The 16,584-nt window shown below is 38.9% G+C and overlaps 1 protein-coding gene across 2 annotated transcripts in view; it reads left to right on the top strand.

Moving 5' to 3' along the window:
- Positions 1 to 16,050, top strand: part of DIAPH2 (diaphanous related formin 2) — a 348,598-nt gene extending 332,548 nt beyond the window's left edge. For both annotated transcript variants that reach the window (XM_077922409.1, XM_077922408.1), the window contains exon 28: positions 8,780 to 16,050. In XM_077922409.1, coding sequence (XP_077778535.1) covers positions 8,780 to 8,844 — 65 coding nt within the window. In that variant the 3' untranslated portion in view covers positions 8,845 to 16,050. The remainder of the gene's footprint in view (positions 1 to 8,779) is intronic.
- The last annotated feature ends 534 nt before the right edge of the window (positions 16,051 to 16,584 follow it).

Raw genomic sequence — 16,584 nt, 5'->3', positions numbered from 1 at the left:
GGCCTGGCATTGCTTCTGTTTTAATGTTTTTCACTTCTATTTAGAAATCAGGAGGTGCCACTATACTAATGCCTTGTGCTGTTGTACTTTTGCTTTTTTTCCCTTTGGGTTCTAAGCTTTTTAATCCCTTAATAAAGCCTTTAAGCAGAAAATGTAATGCACTCGCCTCTATTCACTCTGGTCTGTCGTGTTTAGGTTTTGTGTTGCTTATATTGTACTAACGTTCCCTGGAATTGTATGAATATTGTCCCCTGGGTCTTTCATAAGAACTAGATGTGTATCTCATTAGGCTTTTTCCAGTGAGCAAAGTTTTAAATGAAGGTACAAATAAATATTTGATGCAAATGCTTTCATTGCCTCCCAAAGGTACAGGCCATATGAATGCCTTTACAAGGGTGTTTTCTCCCCCATCTTCTTTGCTATTTCAACAAAAATTAGTCTAATAAGGTGGAGCTTTAGCAACAGCCCTTTTTATTACTAAATAGGCATCAAGGTTTTTTTTGTGTGTGTTCATTCATATTCATTCTGCCAGGCTTTTTTTTTTAGCTTTAAGTTTATATATTGTTCTGTCACAGCAACATTTTAAATGATTCCTTCTGAGTTCCAGAGAAAATAAAATTAAAGCAATGCTCTCTGGACATTTAATTCTGGAATGCTTTTAGAGAATATGAGGCCAAAAGCCACTTCTGCTATTAGAGTCAGCTCACATAGTTAAAGGTAAAGGACCCCTGGACAGTTAAGTCCAGTCAAAGTTGACTATGGGGTACGGCGTTCATCTTGTTTCAGGCCGAGGGAGCCGGCGTTTGTCCACAGACAGCTTTCCAGGTCATGTGGCCAGCATGACTAAACCACTTCTGGCACAGTGGGACACTGTGACAGAAACCAGAGCGCATGGAAATGCTGTTTACCTTCCCGCCACAATGGTACCTATTTATCTACTCACACTGGTATGCTTTCAAACTACTAGGTTGGCAGGAGTTGGGACAGAGCAACGGGAGCTCACCCCATTGTGCAGATTTGAACCTCCAACCTTCTGATCAGCAAGCCCAAGAGGCTCAGTGGTTTAGACCACAGCGCCTCCCGCATCCCTACATCGCACATAGTAATACATATATGAATATAAATTCATAACAATCCTCTCTCTGTGTATCTAAACAGTCAGCTTTCCATAACTGTCGAGCCTCAAAAATTTAGGGGATGTCTCAAGAGTCCTAATCACATTTTAGTTCTCAGGTTTGCAAATCAAATGAAAAGTTGCACTGGCCAAAACTTGCCATCTTTTAAAATTGCTTTTTTCTATATATAAAAAAAACTTTCTATTAGCAACATTTGGAAGTGGTGCACTTCCATCTATCTATAGAATCTTCTGTTCTCCCTACAGAATATATCTATAGAAGCTTCTATTCTCCCTTCTAGATCAGAGGTAAGCAAAATAGGCCCTGAAAGCCACATTCCGAGGGGCAAGTTGTTGTTTTTCTTTTTTCACTTGTTACTCCTTGGCTCCCTGAGAAAGGTCCTGGGCTTTTAGTTCTGGAGAATGATACAGGCAGCTTTCCTAGAAACTCTGGTTTTGTAGATTGCACCCGGGAAGAGAACCTGTGGCCTTCCAAATGTTGTTGGACTCCAGCTTTCCTCAGCTCCAGGCAGCAGGGTCATGAAGCATGATGGGAGTTGGAGACCAGCAACATCTAGAGGCCACAGGTTCCCATTCTGTTCTTTAGGAGGTGGAAAGAGACAGTGGGAGGGAAGTGACCATACTTGCATCATTCATGGATATATTCTCATTTTGTAAATGCTTATTGTTCCCAATAACAAAGTTTGGTTCATAGTCCTGTTCAATGCAATTTTTTTAAGAAAAAGAGGTGCCAGAACTGTGTCTTAATTTCCTGTGTCTGAATTTATAGCCCCTTTCCTGTTAAATCCCTCACAAATAGTGTTTACTAGGGAAAGACAACTGCTCCTTTACCCTGTCTGGTTTATAAAAATAACGGCCTAGGTAGCTAGATATTAAGGGCATTGCTTCAAACTTTATCCTTCTTTCACTGAAAAGAGTAGCAGAGCTGCGTAAATTGTCACGGTCGTTCCCTCTTCTCCTGGATGCTTTTATGTCTCCCAGGCTATCTAAAATAGCTCTTAAGGGTATTTTCACAAGCTTATGCCTTGTACACCTTTTTGTCTCCAGTGCACCACTTCCAAATGTTGCTAATGCAATATAGAAAGTTTTTATATATATATACAAAAAAGCCATTTTAAAATCAGATGGCAAGTTTTGGCCAGTGCAACTTTTCATTTGATTTGCAAACCTGAGAACTAAAATGTGATTAGGACTCTTGAGACATCCCCTAAACTTTTGAGGCTCGACAGTTATGGAAAGCTGACTGTTTAGATACACAGAGAGAGGATTTTTATGAAATTACCGCTAAGTGGGAGTTTCAAGTCATCCTGAGCTCTGCAGATTGAAAAGTTCCAGCCACATAATTGACCTAAGAACAAGAATGCTGGGTGGTATATTTCATAGAGAAGCAGTTACAAGCTAAGTTAATCTTCCCTCACGTGCATCAGATGAGATAGGGGGAGAAAAACATGGGGTATTTATGTTTTTTAGCTGTACAAGAACAATAGATATTCCTGACAAAGCTCAAAAAGGCAGAGCCTTGTAGTTGCGTAGCCAAGGTATTATGTTCATTGCATTTGTGTCCTGGCACACTTTATTACAATTTCAAAATCAGCTCTAAGTGGGTTTTGCAATTAAAATGAATGACTGCATTCCATTTCAGAGGCAGGGAGAATGGTTTTCAAATTCATGCAGAATTACAGAAATGGCAGACACAGTAACTGCATCTGTCTGCATACCTTCCCGAAAGCTTGTTTCAAAGGAGCTGCTTCTAAAACCTATTCTCATAAAACATGTACCAAATTAATAAATTTTAAAATAATGGGTTACTTTATCTTTGAAGAATTGTTATAAACCTAGGTGACACTACCAATCAGACATTAGACAAAGAAATTAGTTGCACAAGAAATGTCACTTCAGGATTCCCTGTGGTTACATTCACACAAAGCCTAGTCATGTAGATAATAAAAGGCTGAATTCTTAGTTAAGGCTATTGTTAATTTATTAGTTTGACTGTATGTTGTCTAGTTTTAAGGATTTTGCTCATTTCTGTGTGTGTGTGTACCGATTGATAGCTGTCTTGATTCCCTTTGGCAGCATAGGTGTGATAGATGTGTTCAAATCAAATAATAAATGTACAGTGTGCATGTGTAAGGGTCTGAGAGCAAACACTAAGCTTTTGCTCCCTCCGCCACTTTTCAGAAACGCTTCAATGAGAACTGGTGAAATCCTCTTACTGGTAACCCAATACAACCCATCTGTCAGGACTGGTTACAGGATTCAACATCATCAGGCACTGGTTGAAGCTCATGCTTCAGCTAGGGAGTCCTGTTGGCCTTCAGAACTACCTGGTCCTGCTCCTATGCCTCCTTGCAACCAGAGGGAACAACCAAGAGATGTATGGGAGTGAAGAGGCTGGGTGACAATGGTGGTTGGCGCTGGAGGGAAAGAGAGAGAGAGAGTAGTTGATGGCAGTGAAGAGAAGGGTAGAGCCTACTGAGGATCTCTTGTCTGAACTCCCTCAAAAGCTAGAATCAACACTGCTATTGGCCATGAAATGTCTGAACTTGCATGAGTTATGCCCTATTATATACACATTTAAGTTATTCTTCTGTGTTATCACCGTAATACTGAAGAAGTAATGTTCTTCTCTAATGTTAGAATACCTTCCGCCATGCAAGCACTTACCATGTTTGCTTTTATGCTCTATGTGACTGTCTTTAGAGCAAACAGAAGTGCATTTATGGAACTGTCATCCTGAGACAAGAAGTTCCCAAAGTAGGAAGGTAACTTCAACTTTTAGGTTAATTTCTCAGCTGACAATACAGCTTCAGCTCCTAGTTTAGTGTTGTTTCCGGTATTGGAGAGTAAGCCATAGCTTTTGGCCTTTGGAGCACCAGCAGGTTGCAATGTGCATTTGCAGCTTAGCGTACAAATCTGTTTTGTCCCAAGATCTTAAATGCCACTCTGATACAGTCATTTAAATTTTGTGTCAGTTGCATGGATGTGGTAGTTTAACAGTATTCTTCTAACAATTATTCTTGTACTTCAGAGTTAATTACTCAACTCTGAAGTACAAAAATAATTGTTAGAAGAATACTTTTAAACTACCACATCCATGCAACATCCAGTTCTTCACACATCCTTTCTTCCATATTCCACATATATTTCTTTGAACACACACACTTGGGATCAGTTTATTGTTGGATAAGCTTCTGCTAAATCATTCATTCCATAGCACTGCTGTTTCTAGGAATAGCAAGTCTGTGTGCCTCTGTAGTAGTAGTAGTAGTAGTAGTTGTAGTAGTAGTAGTAGTTGTTATTGTTGTTGTTGCTGCTGCTGCTTCAAATTCCCTGCTTAGCCACTTTGAGCAAATACTGCCTGTAACAGATAAAACTTGGATATGCCAGATAAGGCTGTTTGAAGCAATTTGCACTCAGTTGTGTACTGACAGCAAGTATTTGCTATACTCCCGGGATATCTCACTTAAAGACAGCAAAAATCACTAGAAACTTCAAGAGATTTTTTGTGCCCTGGATACATTTGTCTGCCCAGCACCCTTAGCCTTCAGAATGTTCCTATAAGATGCAAAGCAACAGATGGGACTATATGTTGGTTCCATACACAATTCTCTATTTCTCTAGCCTGCTCCCATCGGGAGGTATCCTTTTTTCCTCTAAAATATTTCTTTTCGGGAGACACCCAAACAGCCCCATAGAGCTGGGCTGGGCATGTATAGCCAAGGTATGTGCCCTGATGGAGAGATGGGTATTCTGCAGGCAGAAAGGGGAGCACTTTTCATCTGTAGCATACCACATGCTTTGAAGGAACCATGTGCTAAATCAATTGAAAACAAACTGATTCTCAGCTAGGGTTTTGTACATACTTAAACAAAAGAGAATTAATTCAACAACTTACCAGTCAAAGTACAGAAGGCATTTAATTTGTCTGATTACAACATGAATATTTAAATACTGCTGTTTGTGCACAGATTGGAATGTTCTTTTTATACTATGAATTTTCATTGGAAGCAGTGCTAGGGGAACGTTCATAGTATGAGCATGTTCTTTTCTCTGAGAACAAATGGTTGAATCAGTACTGTCTTATCTCTCTGAGGTTTCAAGCAGGAGTCCTTCTCAACCCTACCAAGGTTGAACCCGGGGCCTTTTGAACACAATGCATATGCTCCAGGGAGGCCACTGGGCCTCTTCTCATACTTCTTCTTCCTCAGTTTATGCTGCTTTGGATAGAAAGGTGCTATGGAGGGTTGTTTGCTTTTGATGAAGAGGAATCCCACCCTGTCCTTAGAGAAAACTGCTCTGTTACATCCTATTCACTGAATGTCCTCGAGTCCACTCAAGATGCAAAAACAGAAATTGGTCTTTGCTGTGCATTTCTGTTTGAAGAGTGTGCTGGAAGACATTCACCCACCTCTGTTTTTTCCTCTGCATTATCTTAGGCTTACAGAGTGTAGATCAGGAGTCAGCAAACTTTTTCAGCAGGGGGCCGGTCCACTGTCCCTCAGAACTTGTGGGGGGGCCAGACTATATTTGGGGGGGGGGGGGTTGAATGAATTCCTATGCCCCACAGATAACCCAGAGATGCATTTTAAATAAAAGGACACATTCTACTGCTGTAAAAACACACTGATTCCTGGACCGTCTGTGGGCCAGATTTAGAAGGCGATTGGGCCGGATCTGGCCCCCAGGCCTTAGTTTGCCTACCCATGGTGTAGATTCATATGCTTTTGTTGTCCTGGTTTGGAAATGCGGTGTTTTGGGGTAGAGGGGTCATTTTTTGCTCTGCCACTTAGAACTGGAGGGTGGGATGGCTGGAAGAGGAGGCAAAAGGCTTTAAAAGGCCTGCCTATCCAATCCAGTGGGTCATCCTATTCACTGGTTATTCTCCAGTCCACTTTTCAAATAGAAATTCATGTTAATTACAAATTTCCGTTCTTTCTTCCTAAGGTTTCTGGATAGAGATAGCCTAGCCACTGTGAGCCATGCTCTGATCACCACTCATTTAGATTATTGTAATGCAATTGGTGAAAAATGTGGCTTTCTATACATTGGCAGGACAGCTATCAGGAACCACATAATACTGATGCTGAATGAACTACATTGGTGACTGAAATTAAAGGTGCTGGTGACTGAAATTAAAGGTGCTCGGGGAATTACACCAGATGGTGATATGAAAAAAAATTTACTCAGCTTAGAAATACCTTCCCTGAAATGTGTGGCATCAACTTCACTGACATTCTAGCGACAGTCTAAAATCCACCTGTTTACTTAGGCATTTATTAATAGTCACTGGTATAATGAGTATGTGGTAATTATGAGCAGGTTATATATATTCACATTTGGTGGTTTTAATACAGTGGTGCCTCGCGAGACGAAAAGAATCCGTTCCGCGATTCTCTTCGTCTAGCGGTTTTTTCGTCTTGCGAAGCAACCCCATTAGCGGCTAAGAGGATTAGCGCTATTAGCGATTTAGCGGTTTAGCTAAAGGCTTATATTAGAGGCTTAGTGGCTAAGCTGTTAAAAGGCTATTAACGGCTTAGCAGCTTTGAAAAAGGGGGGGGGAGCGAGAGAAAAATGGCGAGACTCGCAAGACGTTTTCGTCTTGCGAAGCAAGCCCATAGGGAAATTCGTCTTGCGAAGCGCCTCCGAAACGGAAAACCCTTTCGTCTAGCAGGTTTTCCGTCTTGCGAGGCATTCGTCTTGCGGGGCACCACTGTATATGTTTATTTAATATTATTATCTGTCCTGAGATTTATACAGAAGGCAATATGGAAAGCGAGTGTTTTTCTTTTCTATAATGTAAGATGCATGTATGGTACAAGGATAAGAAATACAAGCAACAGACACTATGTGCCTTCTCAACCTGTCATTCTTTCCTATTGTGAAGCTGAATGCTTTGTCCAATGTTGGTGTACATATTTCACTTCCAAAAAAAATAGCTTAAACTCCAAATCTGGCAAGGTTTTTTTCCAGCCCCCTTAAAGTGGAAATATATCTTCTGAGCAGAAATTATCAGGTCATAGCTAATAATCGCTCCCTGGTCCTCTCCCCCCCCCCCCCCATTTCTTCAGCAACTTCAACATTCTAAATGCAACAGCAAATAATCATTTTAACAGCACCACAGGATTGTAGGTGTTAATTAAAAATTCAGTAGTTTGGTTTTGCATTCTGTCAACAACATAATCCCAAAGAGAGTATCTTCTAGCTATTTTTACTAGACATTATCCAAATTTGTGAAGTTGTCACTCTTTTAACTGAGGTTTTGTAGTCCAGGGATACGCCTTCCTTTTCTAGAACTTCTTCAAACAACAATCAATTCAACTCTTTTAGGGCCTGTTATTTGCATGTGATGATTTCACCCCTGCATGGCAGAGATGTATATTTGTAGGAAGTGCTCACCAACTGGTTCCAGAGTTTTCATCTCCATGATTAATGCAAAAAAGCTTGCTATATTTGCATGATGCCCTCTACCTCCCATAGTCTTTTATAAGGGATTAATAAAAACATATTGTACATTTTATGCAAATTGGACTTTAGTTCAGCAGGATTTCCTGAATTAATGTCATAGTTTGTGGGTTTCACAGAAGAGGTTCGGCCTATCATCAGGTGCAGTAGGATGGGACACTTGTGTCTTTCATTGTGTGGTTGGCTGCATAACTTCAAATTTCTTAATACAGGGATTTCAGGAGGAGGAAAAGGGGAGAGAGACATTGCCCAAAAGGAAAGTGGCTGGGAGGCACTTATCCATGAATTCTAAAATCCATTTTCTAGCTACTTATACAGAAGTAAATGGAAGTTTATTAGTTTTTAATCTACCCATTGCTTCTTGAACCCTTCCCAGAACTATTTAACTCTTCTCTCAATGTGTCACATTTATTTATCTCCAGAGAGCTAACATTTGTCATGCGATTTAAGCTAATCAGTTGCATGTCTGTATCACACAGGAATTTCAGCCATGTCACTTGCATTTTACTGGTCAGGAGATGCTAAACACATTTGAGGAAATACCATGTTTGTTAATATATTTTCAACTATAGCATGCCTGACTTAAAAATGTGCTTTCAGGACATTGGACTTGTAGCCCATGAAATAATCTTCCTATGCTATGATTTTCCATTGCAATAATTGCTGTGCAGTAATAGTTTATATTGAAGTTGCTCATCCAGGTAATTTGTAGGAAGTGGTGTGTGTGGGGGTGTGTGGGTGTGTGGGTGTAAAGGGAATAATGAGTTATGTCATCTGTCCCTACTTTATGAATGATGCTGGTGAACTTGCCTCTCAAGGAAAGGATAATGTTACTTTCTCTTTCCCAAAGCAACTGGGCACAGAGACATCTTCATTTAGTAACACTTTCCCCTGCATTTTTGGTTGTCACCCACTATTTCCAAGGGAGAGTGCCACAGAATTCTTCCACAGAATGCCTTTATCGCCCCCAGAGTTTCAGATCAGGAGATTAATTCATTGTTGATTGCAGAACTTTTGAATTCCTGGCAGCTGTACTCTGAAATTTCTCTGATCCATCCACCTAGTAATTTATTTATCTACTGCTTTGAAATTATTTACATGACTGCTTGAAAACCTCTTGACATTGCAGTATCCATGTTTTAAAATCTTATAATGTTTCCTTCTCCCTTTATATTCCAGATAACAGACGAGTAAATTTGGAAAGGTCACGTTCTCGTCACAATGGAAGCATCACGGCAGTATGAACCCCTCCCAATGCCAAAGAACTGGGAAGTGTTTTATTTACTTTACAATGGAGACATGGTGAAAAGAGCTAAATGTGGAAAGAGCAACAATGAAGATAAATTAAATTCAAATGAATTCCAGAAAATAACAACCAGAAATATAAATATGTATTTTTACAAACGTTATTGTGCAAAAAAACCACACAACTTACTGTATATTAAAAATGCAATCCTCAATAGATATAAGCAGTGTTAAAATATAATGTTCCTATCTCTTCTTCTTTAGTATTACTCACACGTGTCAATCTACTATGTTTTTATGCAGCTCCCATGAATTTCAGGGAGGGTGTGCAGTAGATTGACCCAAAAAGCGTGGGGAATGGTTTATATGAATGGAGACGAATAACATATAAAATTGCTTTTAAAACAAGCAGCATCAAAAGATCTGGTCAACGAAAGAGGACAGGAGTCCATTGGCAGTTCTTATTTTGACATGAAAGGAAAAAAGTAAAATTTGCATATTAATTAATTCAGATTGAAGCTGATACAGCACACATCATAACAGGCCTTTTTTGTAAGCCTGAGAAAGCACTGTACAGCCCCCATCAATTTCTTTAGAATCTTATCTCTCAAGTTTTAAGCATGATGGATTCAGCTATTTTGGTTTCAGTTAAACTTTATCACAAATCTACAGCATCAGTCGTAGAAAGATATATGGCTTCTTATCACTGCTAAAAAAAATTTTTTTTTAAGAATGAGAACATAGGATTGTACCAAAGTTAAACCATATCTTTTGCAGAATATGTTTTTGACTCTATTTAAAGATGTATTTTCTAATTATGCACTTATATGAACTTTATATGGATATTTGGAGGAAAAAATCTTACCTATTTAGATGGTTATAAAACTCATTTGCCTTTGTTAAAGCTTTCAGAAACATAATCTATTAATATGAAGGTAATCAGAATTAGATTCTCTAGATACAGTCAAACATGCTATATAAAAGCTATATTAGTACATGTTGAGATGAGATGACCCAGGCAATGAGCTAAAATAGTTGTAGCAGGGAAAAGAGATATTCTATATAGTGCTCCCTAGCACATCACACAAACACACACATGTGTATTTGAGGCATTTTGACAATACTACATTTTGATCAGCCCAAAAGCTGTCCTTTGAGTATGCCACATGTGTAATAGTGACACACTGTAAAAATTGCTCCTAACACATTTTTTTGATTCCGTGCACACACACGCCCCACCACCACCACCACACACACACACATGTACACACACTTCAGGAGGATATGGTGTGTTTTATATGATGGAATATTTTTTCTTTACTGCAGATGATTAAAGAGAAACACTCAGGTGTGCAAAATACCTTACAACAGTGAGTTTATAGGAGCCATGTTGGTGGGGCACTAAGCAACTGATGTGCATTCTGTATGAGGGAGGGGAGGTCAGGCTGGTGCTCAAAACTGTCAGGAACAAAATCAGCCTAGACTGAGCTTCAGCAAGAGCCATAATACTCACGGCGGCCTGATTTTGTAGTGAAAGCTGCTTTCACTATCGTTTTCCACTAAATGTCCCTCTCAATAAAATATCACAAAAAGCATACATTGTTTTCCTAGCAGGGGAAAGTGGGTATTATTAACAACACTATGTATCCCATTTTTACTCCAAAGGGTGAAGGGTTTTTATCCTCATAACATCCACATATTGTGGGTTTGACAGAGAGAACAACTGGCTCAGGGTCACCCAGACTATGTCTTCCTCATCTGACATTCTAGCAACTATACATTCTTTTCTTTGGTTGGGACGGAGTGGCTAGATTCAGTGTTATATATACAAGGGGTATAATCATTCTATTTAAACTTTCCCACCTGTTGCATTTTAAATAAGTGGTGTATACTGGTTTGTTTGTTTGTTTGTTTGTTTGTTTGTTTGTTTGTTTGTTTAAGAAAAATCAGTTACCCATCAATTATTGTACTTCACCACTAAATAGCTTATATTATAATGGAATTATCAGCCACTTTTTGTCCATGCAGTATTCAATTTTCTTGCGCTAGCTGTACAAAAGAGAATGGAACCAGCCTGTTTAGATGGGTAGCAGCATATGAGTTCAGGTTCTACATCCTGCAGCTACTTAAGACCCACATGTCTGGGTCAAGGCTACTCACAAGTTTGAATTCAAGGAAAGAAAAAACCATGTAGGCTTTGCTAGCTAGGGTTTGTGGGAGTACCAACAACATATGGGAGTCACGGGTTCCCCAACCCCTGCTAGACATCTTTCTTAGAAACACAAATGTTTCTAGTTAAAGAACAGGCATTCTGCTGTTACCTCCCACTCTATTGAGAATTGACTAGTAGGCATAAGGTAAAAAATTGCTTTTGTCTAATCTACATTTTCAAACTCATGTCAAAATGTGTTTAATACATAAAGCCAAATTGGTAAGCCACTTAGATGGGCAAAGTGTATATTTTCTAATGCACAGTATTTTGAAACAATGTACTGAATCTCAGAAAAAGAAGAAGCAATTTGCTAGAATTTAAAAGCCAAAATGTTAAAGTGATTATTAGAGCATCTGTGAACATACTACTTTTTTTTTTTTTACACTAATGTTAATTATTATGGCAGTTGCGTTGTTGTTGTTTTTCTGTTTCCTGCCATGCTTCTGAGCAGCCTAGTAGCTGGCAACCAGAGATTTTACAGAACCAAATTCTGACAAAGAGCAAGTCCAAAAAGATGCAAGCTTGCCTGATGCTTCAGTTTTACTAGCCCAGTCATGTTATTCCACATTTGGAACATGTTATGTAATTTAATGGACATGTCTCTTAAAGGGGAAATGGGGGGTGGGGGTGTTAGAAGAAGATATATTGTAAATACAGGAAGCTTGTATCTATAAAGTCTAAAAAGTATTTTCTGAATATTATGTTCGGTCACAGAGTCTTTTGATAGCTTTTTATTCTATTTGAAAATGCAGATTTAAAAACAAAAAGCCTTGCTTTTGTTATTGATATGATTCCCACTCTTGTCATATGTTTACCTGGTGACCTAGTAAAAGCGTAGACTGGAGGTCATAGCACCTTTTTCTGAACAGTATTTGCCTTATTTTCTAATATTAAGAGGGGGAATTACTGAAGATATATTTCCAAATAGATATTCCTAGGAAACCTTCTACCAAACTCTCTTGTAAGCAGAGGGACTGGATGGGGTGACTAGGCCTCAAATTATTCATGGAAAGTTAATCACTGGAGCTTTATGCAACCACTGAAATACCGCTTAGGAATCTAGCACTCACATACATTTACCATGAAATGTATTTAGAATATAGCAGAATATTAGCATGCATTCATATTTTAAATTTAATAACTAAAAACATTGAGTTGGTTCCCAACTTGCCCTTCCATGAACGGAAAGGATTCTTCCATTTGCAGTGGGAACCGGGATCAAGCAGCAGCTTCCACTGAATGAACGGAGGGGGCAACCAGTTTCACCACTTTCACCTACAGCCTCACACAAAACCTTCCTTGCTATTCCAGCGGGTCCTTCAAACCCTAGTCGCAGCTTTAGGGGGGGTTGGGGTGGGGGTGGAGGATTCGCTTAAATTGCTTTCTGCTCTTTTGCCCCAGTGCGAGTGGAACTCTGCTGAGCACAACACTTAATCTTTTAAGTGCTTTGCATCTTAACATTTCTCAAAAGGCAGAGAGATGTACAATTCATATAAGCATAACGTATAATAGGCTATGCTCTCATATAACTGCCCTTCTCTTGTTGAGGAGTGACATCTTAAATATCATTGTACCAGTTTCAAACAAGACCAAAAAAGCCCTTTTAGGCAAAGTTCCTTATTTGAAAATTAAACCACTATGAAGAATTTCTAAACAAGCCACTTTAAACGGTACATTCTGAGCTGTATATGTAGGCCATGGTGAATAAAGCTTCCTTGTTTCAACTGACCCCTATTTACAGAGCTTATCACAACTATACATAAATGTCACATAATTAAATGTTTTGCCTTTACATCTGCATATATCACTATATGTACTACCTCAGAATGCAGTATAGCTACACACATTCCTTCCTCCCACCACAAAATTAAGTTGTCTAAAAACATAGGGCCATTCTAGACTAGATATTGTTGTTCTGTGTTCAGATCTCCAGGGCCCCTGAATAGGACTGGGATCGTAACACCAGGGAAAGGAGGTTAAACCCTTTCCCCCATGGTGTGTGTTCCCAATCTAAGTGTCTTTTCAATGTATCTTTCCAGAAAGAACAGAAATACAGAAAATGAAATAAATAACATATACTGCTGCTATTTCTCCTATTAGGGAAAACATATGGGTACACACACATTTTCTCTAATAGGGCAAAGAGCAGCTCAGGTACTATAGTCCTGATCCAATTCATCCCTCCTCCCCCCCACAACTATTTTTAACGTATATTAAGGGATGGGAGGTCTAATCATAGATTGCCAATATGTCAGATGTCTAGGATTACAACCTTGCTTAAATTTTATTTGAGCTTGCTTGATCATTGCTTCTTAAGACCTTCATGTAACGAAAGGTCAGTTCAGATGACATTTTTGCTCTCTTAAGTGTCACACAGTGTGTTTTATCTGGAACATGCATAATACCTGAGCCAGGAGCTCGTGGGCTTTTGTGCTTTGCTGTCTAGAACCTTTGTGGCACATTTTCCAGCAGCCACAGCCCACCTTCTGGTTCACCGGTTGTTCACGAACAAGCAACTTTTACTTGGGGATAGATTGCCATAAGGAACTTTTTTTAAAAAAAAAAGTTATCAAAATAAGCTCTTATGGATTAAATTGTGTAAGAAAATCCATCCACTTTTATTAAACATTTTTGTACAGCTCTAATTATACATTTAATCTGAGTTTTAGTGGAAATGTGTAGGCACCTTTTTGAAGAAGAAAAAATATGGTAGTTGCAGGTAATTTCAATAACACTATTAAACAGTGGTGATTGGCTCTCATTGGAATGGGCAGGGTAGAAGGCAAGGAGAACATCAGTAGCTGAGCTGGTGTCAATAGTAGGCAGAGTCAGCTAATTCTAGTTTTGTCCCCATTGTCCTCCCTGCTGAATTACACCAAGCCAACTACTCCTGGACATGCTGCAAGTAGGAAGGCTGACAGCAGAATGAGGTTGGTGGGTAATGCCCCATTTGCCCTAATGTACCAGCTGCCCATCCTTTTAGGGTAGAACTCATCCTTGGGTCAGATGCCCAACCATTCTGTAGTGCAACTCTTGCCTTGCTTCCATTCATTCCATTCCTGATATTATGAGTAGGCACAGAGAGAGCAAACGTGTTAGGCCATAAGCCACTTTAGGGTGAGACATGCAGGAAGGCCCATAGTGTAGGTTCATAGGAGCATATTCAAAATAAGTCTGTGACAGGTCACGTTAAGGCCTTTGCCCTACAAAGTGCTGTTAAATGTTTTTATACAGTCCAGCAGAGGAAGGAAGCCTAAACTTCCTACACTCATCCTACATGAATTTTGGCAACCTGGCTGTTAGAACTCACAAACTACTTAGTTAGCTGTTTTGCCTAACTATAGAGGACAAGTTGGTAAATGTAGTAACCTTATGACAGTATGCATGTAAGAGTTTCAGTAATTAACATGAGGATAGTTTTATTAACTTCTGCTTTTAAAAAATGCTATATTAATATCTACTTGATTATGGCAAAGTGAAATCAATTCATAATTGCATGAAAGTTGTCCCTTTGTGGCATTCCTTCACCATCTCTAAACAAGGTTGGAGAACAACAACAAAATACCCACAGCAGTGATTCCAATACCTTAAATAATGAAATGTCTAATGTATTGACACTTCTGTTTAACAAAAGAAACTATCCTTGCTTCCCATGTGCCATAGTGTATTCAAAAAAGAGAAAGGATAAAAAGATTTTATAGAGTCGAATAAATACATAGCATGAAATAGCCCCTTTTATAACATACTGCAGGCGCTTGTAAAAGTAAAAACAAAACTTTACAACTCTATCTCCACTGTTATCCTCCTTCCCCTTGCAGCTCTGGAAGTGAGATACTTAGCAGCATATAGAGGAAATCACTCCACATTGCCCAGTACACGAATCACCAATACCATTTATAATAGCAGTCCACCCATGAATGCCTCACTTGAATGTATGGAAGTAAAGTGTGCTGAGATATGTAGTCCTTCATAAGGAATATATGCATCAGTTGTGCATATGTATAGGCAAATGTATTAATTACACCACTATTGCGCCCATAAAGGCAGCAAATTGCACAGTGTTCCCCAGGTCTGTTCCTCCTTTTGCCCAGAAACTGTGGATGGCCAGTGATTTCTGGAAATAACCTCACTTTCAGGCAAAAAAAAAGGAACATGCTGGGCCATCCACCACTGTAGAAAGCAAAGAAATATTGTATTTGGGAGCTTCATGTAACTGCACCTGCCACTTCCATGTCTTATTTAAAGAGGGCTGCCTAAACATTGCATGGATGTCTGAAAGCACATTTTAGTCTTCTGAGATAGTTGATGTTCCTCAGATCTAAGTAAATATTCTTTGTAACCAAAAACTATTTCCACTAAAACTTCTTCAGAGATAGCATAAAACACAACAATTCTCTCTAACCTAGTTATTTACGTAAATTCCAGCCTCCTGTCAAGATGTTGTTAAGTTGCCATCTAGTGCAAATTGTCATCATTTATTTGAGTGCAGGTTAGCACATAATTCTGAGTTGGATGATAGCATTTAATATGATAGATATCAAAAGTACATTGCAAATGTCATGCACTAAAATGTTGAAAACCTTTGTGTATAATACCAATGTTTCCCTATTTGCAAATTAAAATTAGTTTTGGTGATTTCAGATTTGGTCATCAACAGATCCTAACTTCTTTGTTGTTGTTTAAAAAAAACACCTTGTTTTTGCTTTGCAATACTTTGTGCAGTTGCTTATGTTTATTTAATACCTCTTAAACATCATCACTTTGAAGTACCTCTGTGCTATGAAGTTTTGGTTTGGGGAGTGGGTGGGGTGGGTTAATCCTTTTTACTCTGAAGTGTCAAATATATTTGTTTGAAATGGGCAGGGCAAATGTCTTCTGTAACGGCTAATTTTGGGGGGAAATACTCAGAGATTATATTCTTTTTAAACTGTCAACACCTTGTGATACAAGTTTAAAATGTAACAATATAATGCAGTCATTGAGCACATTAAAACATGTCTTGTGTTTTATTTCAAAGACAGTAAATTGCGTTAAAGAATTTGTGATAAGCGTAAGACCTTAAATTAGAGAGTCACTTTTTTCTAGTTCAAATAATTTACAGCACTTAAATGAATGGATGAAACTAGTCTAATAACTCAATGGGAACCATTTTTGTCAGTACCTGCACAAGTATTGAGCCCAATTTGAGGGAAAAGGGGCTGAGAGATAAAAACTTTTAACTGAAGAGTGGGAAACATGTCCCAGTTTTGCAGCAGACAAGCTGTTACTGCAAACTCTTTGTTAGCTACCCGCCCCTGCCTAGAGTCACCCACTTATTCCCCTAAAAAAATTTTTTTACAGGCCCAATCAGAGATAACAAAGCTGCTTGAGATTCGCCACATTGAAAACACCAACATTCCCTGCATACCCCACCCCCAAATTGAGACTTTTTTTTTTTTAAGGACCATAAAACCCGTTAGGGGAAAGTGTGCAATTTTTAAAAGCCTTCAACTGGTACTAGATTGTCAATTCAAGTCCCCTCTGTTAC

This window comes from Podarcis muralis, chromosome Z (assembly GCF_964188315.1).
Source record: "Podarcis muralis chromosome Z, rPodMur119.hap1.1, whole genome shotgun sequence".
Classification (NCBI taxonomy): Eukaryota; Metazoa; Chordata; class Lepidosauria; order Squamata; family Lacertidae; genus Podarcis; species Podarcis muralis.
Note: the sequence above shows the minus strand (reverse complement) of the source record. Positions and strands in the feature narration are given on the sequence as shown.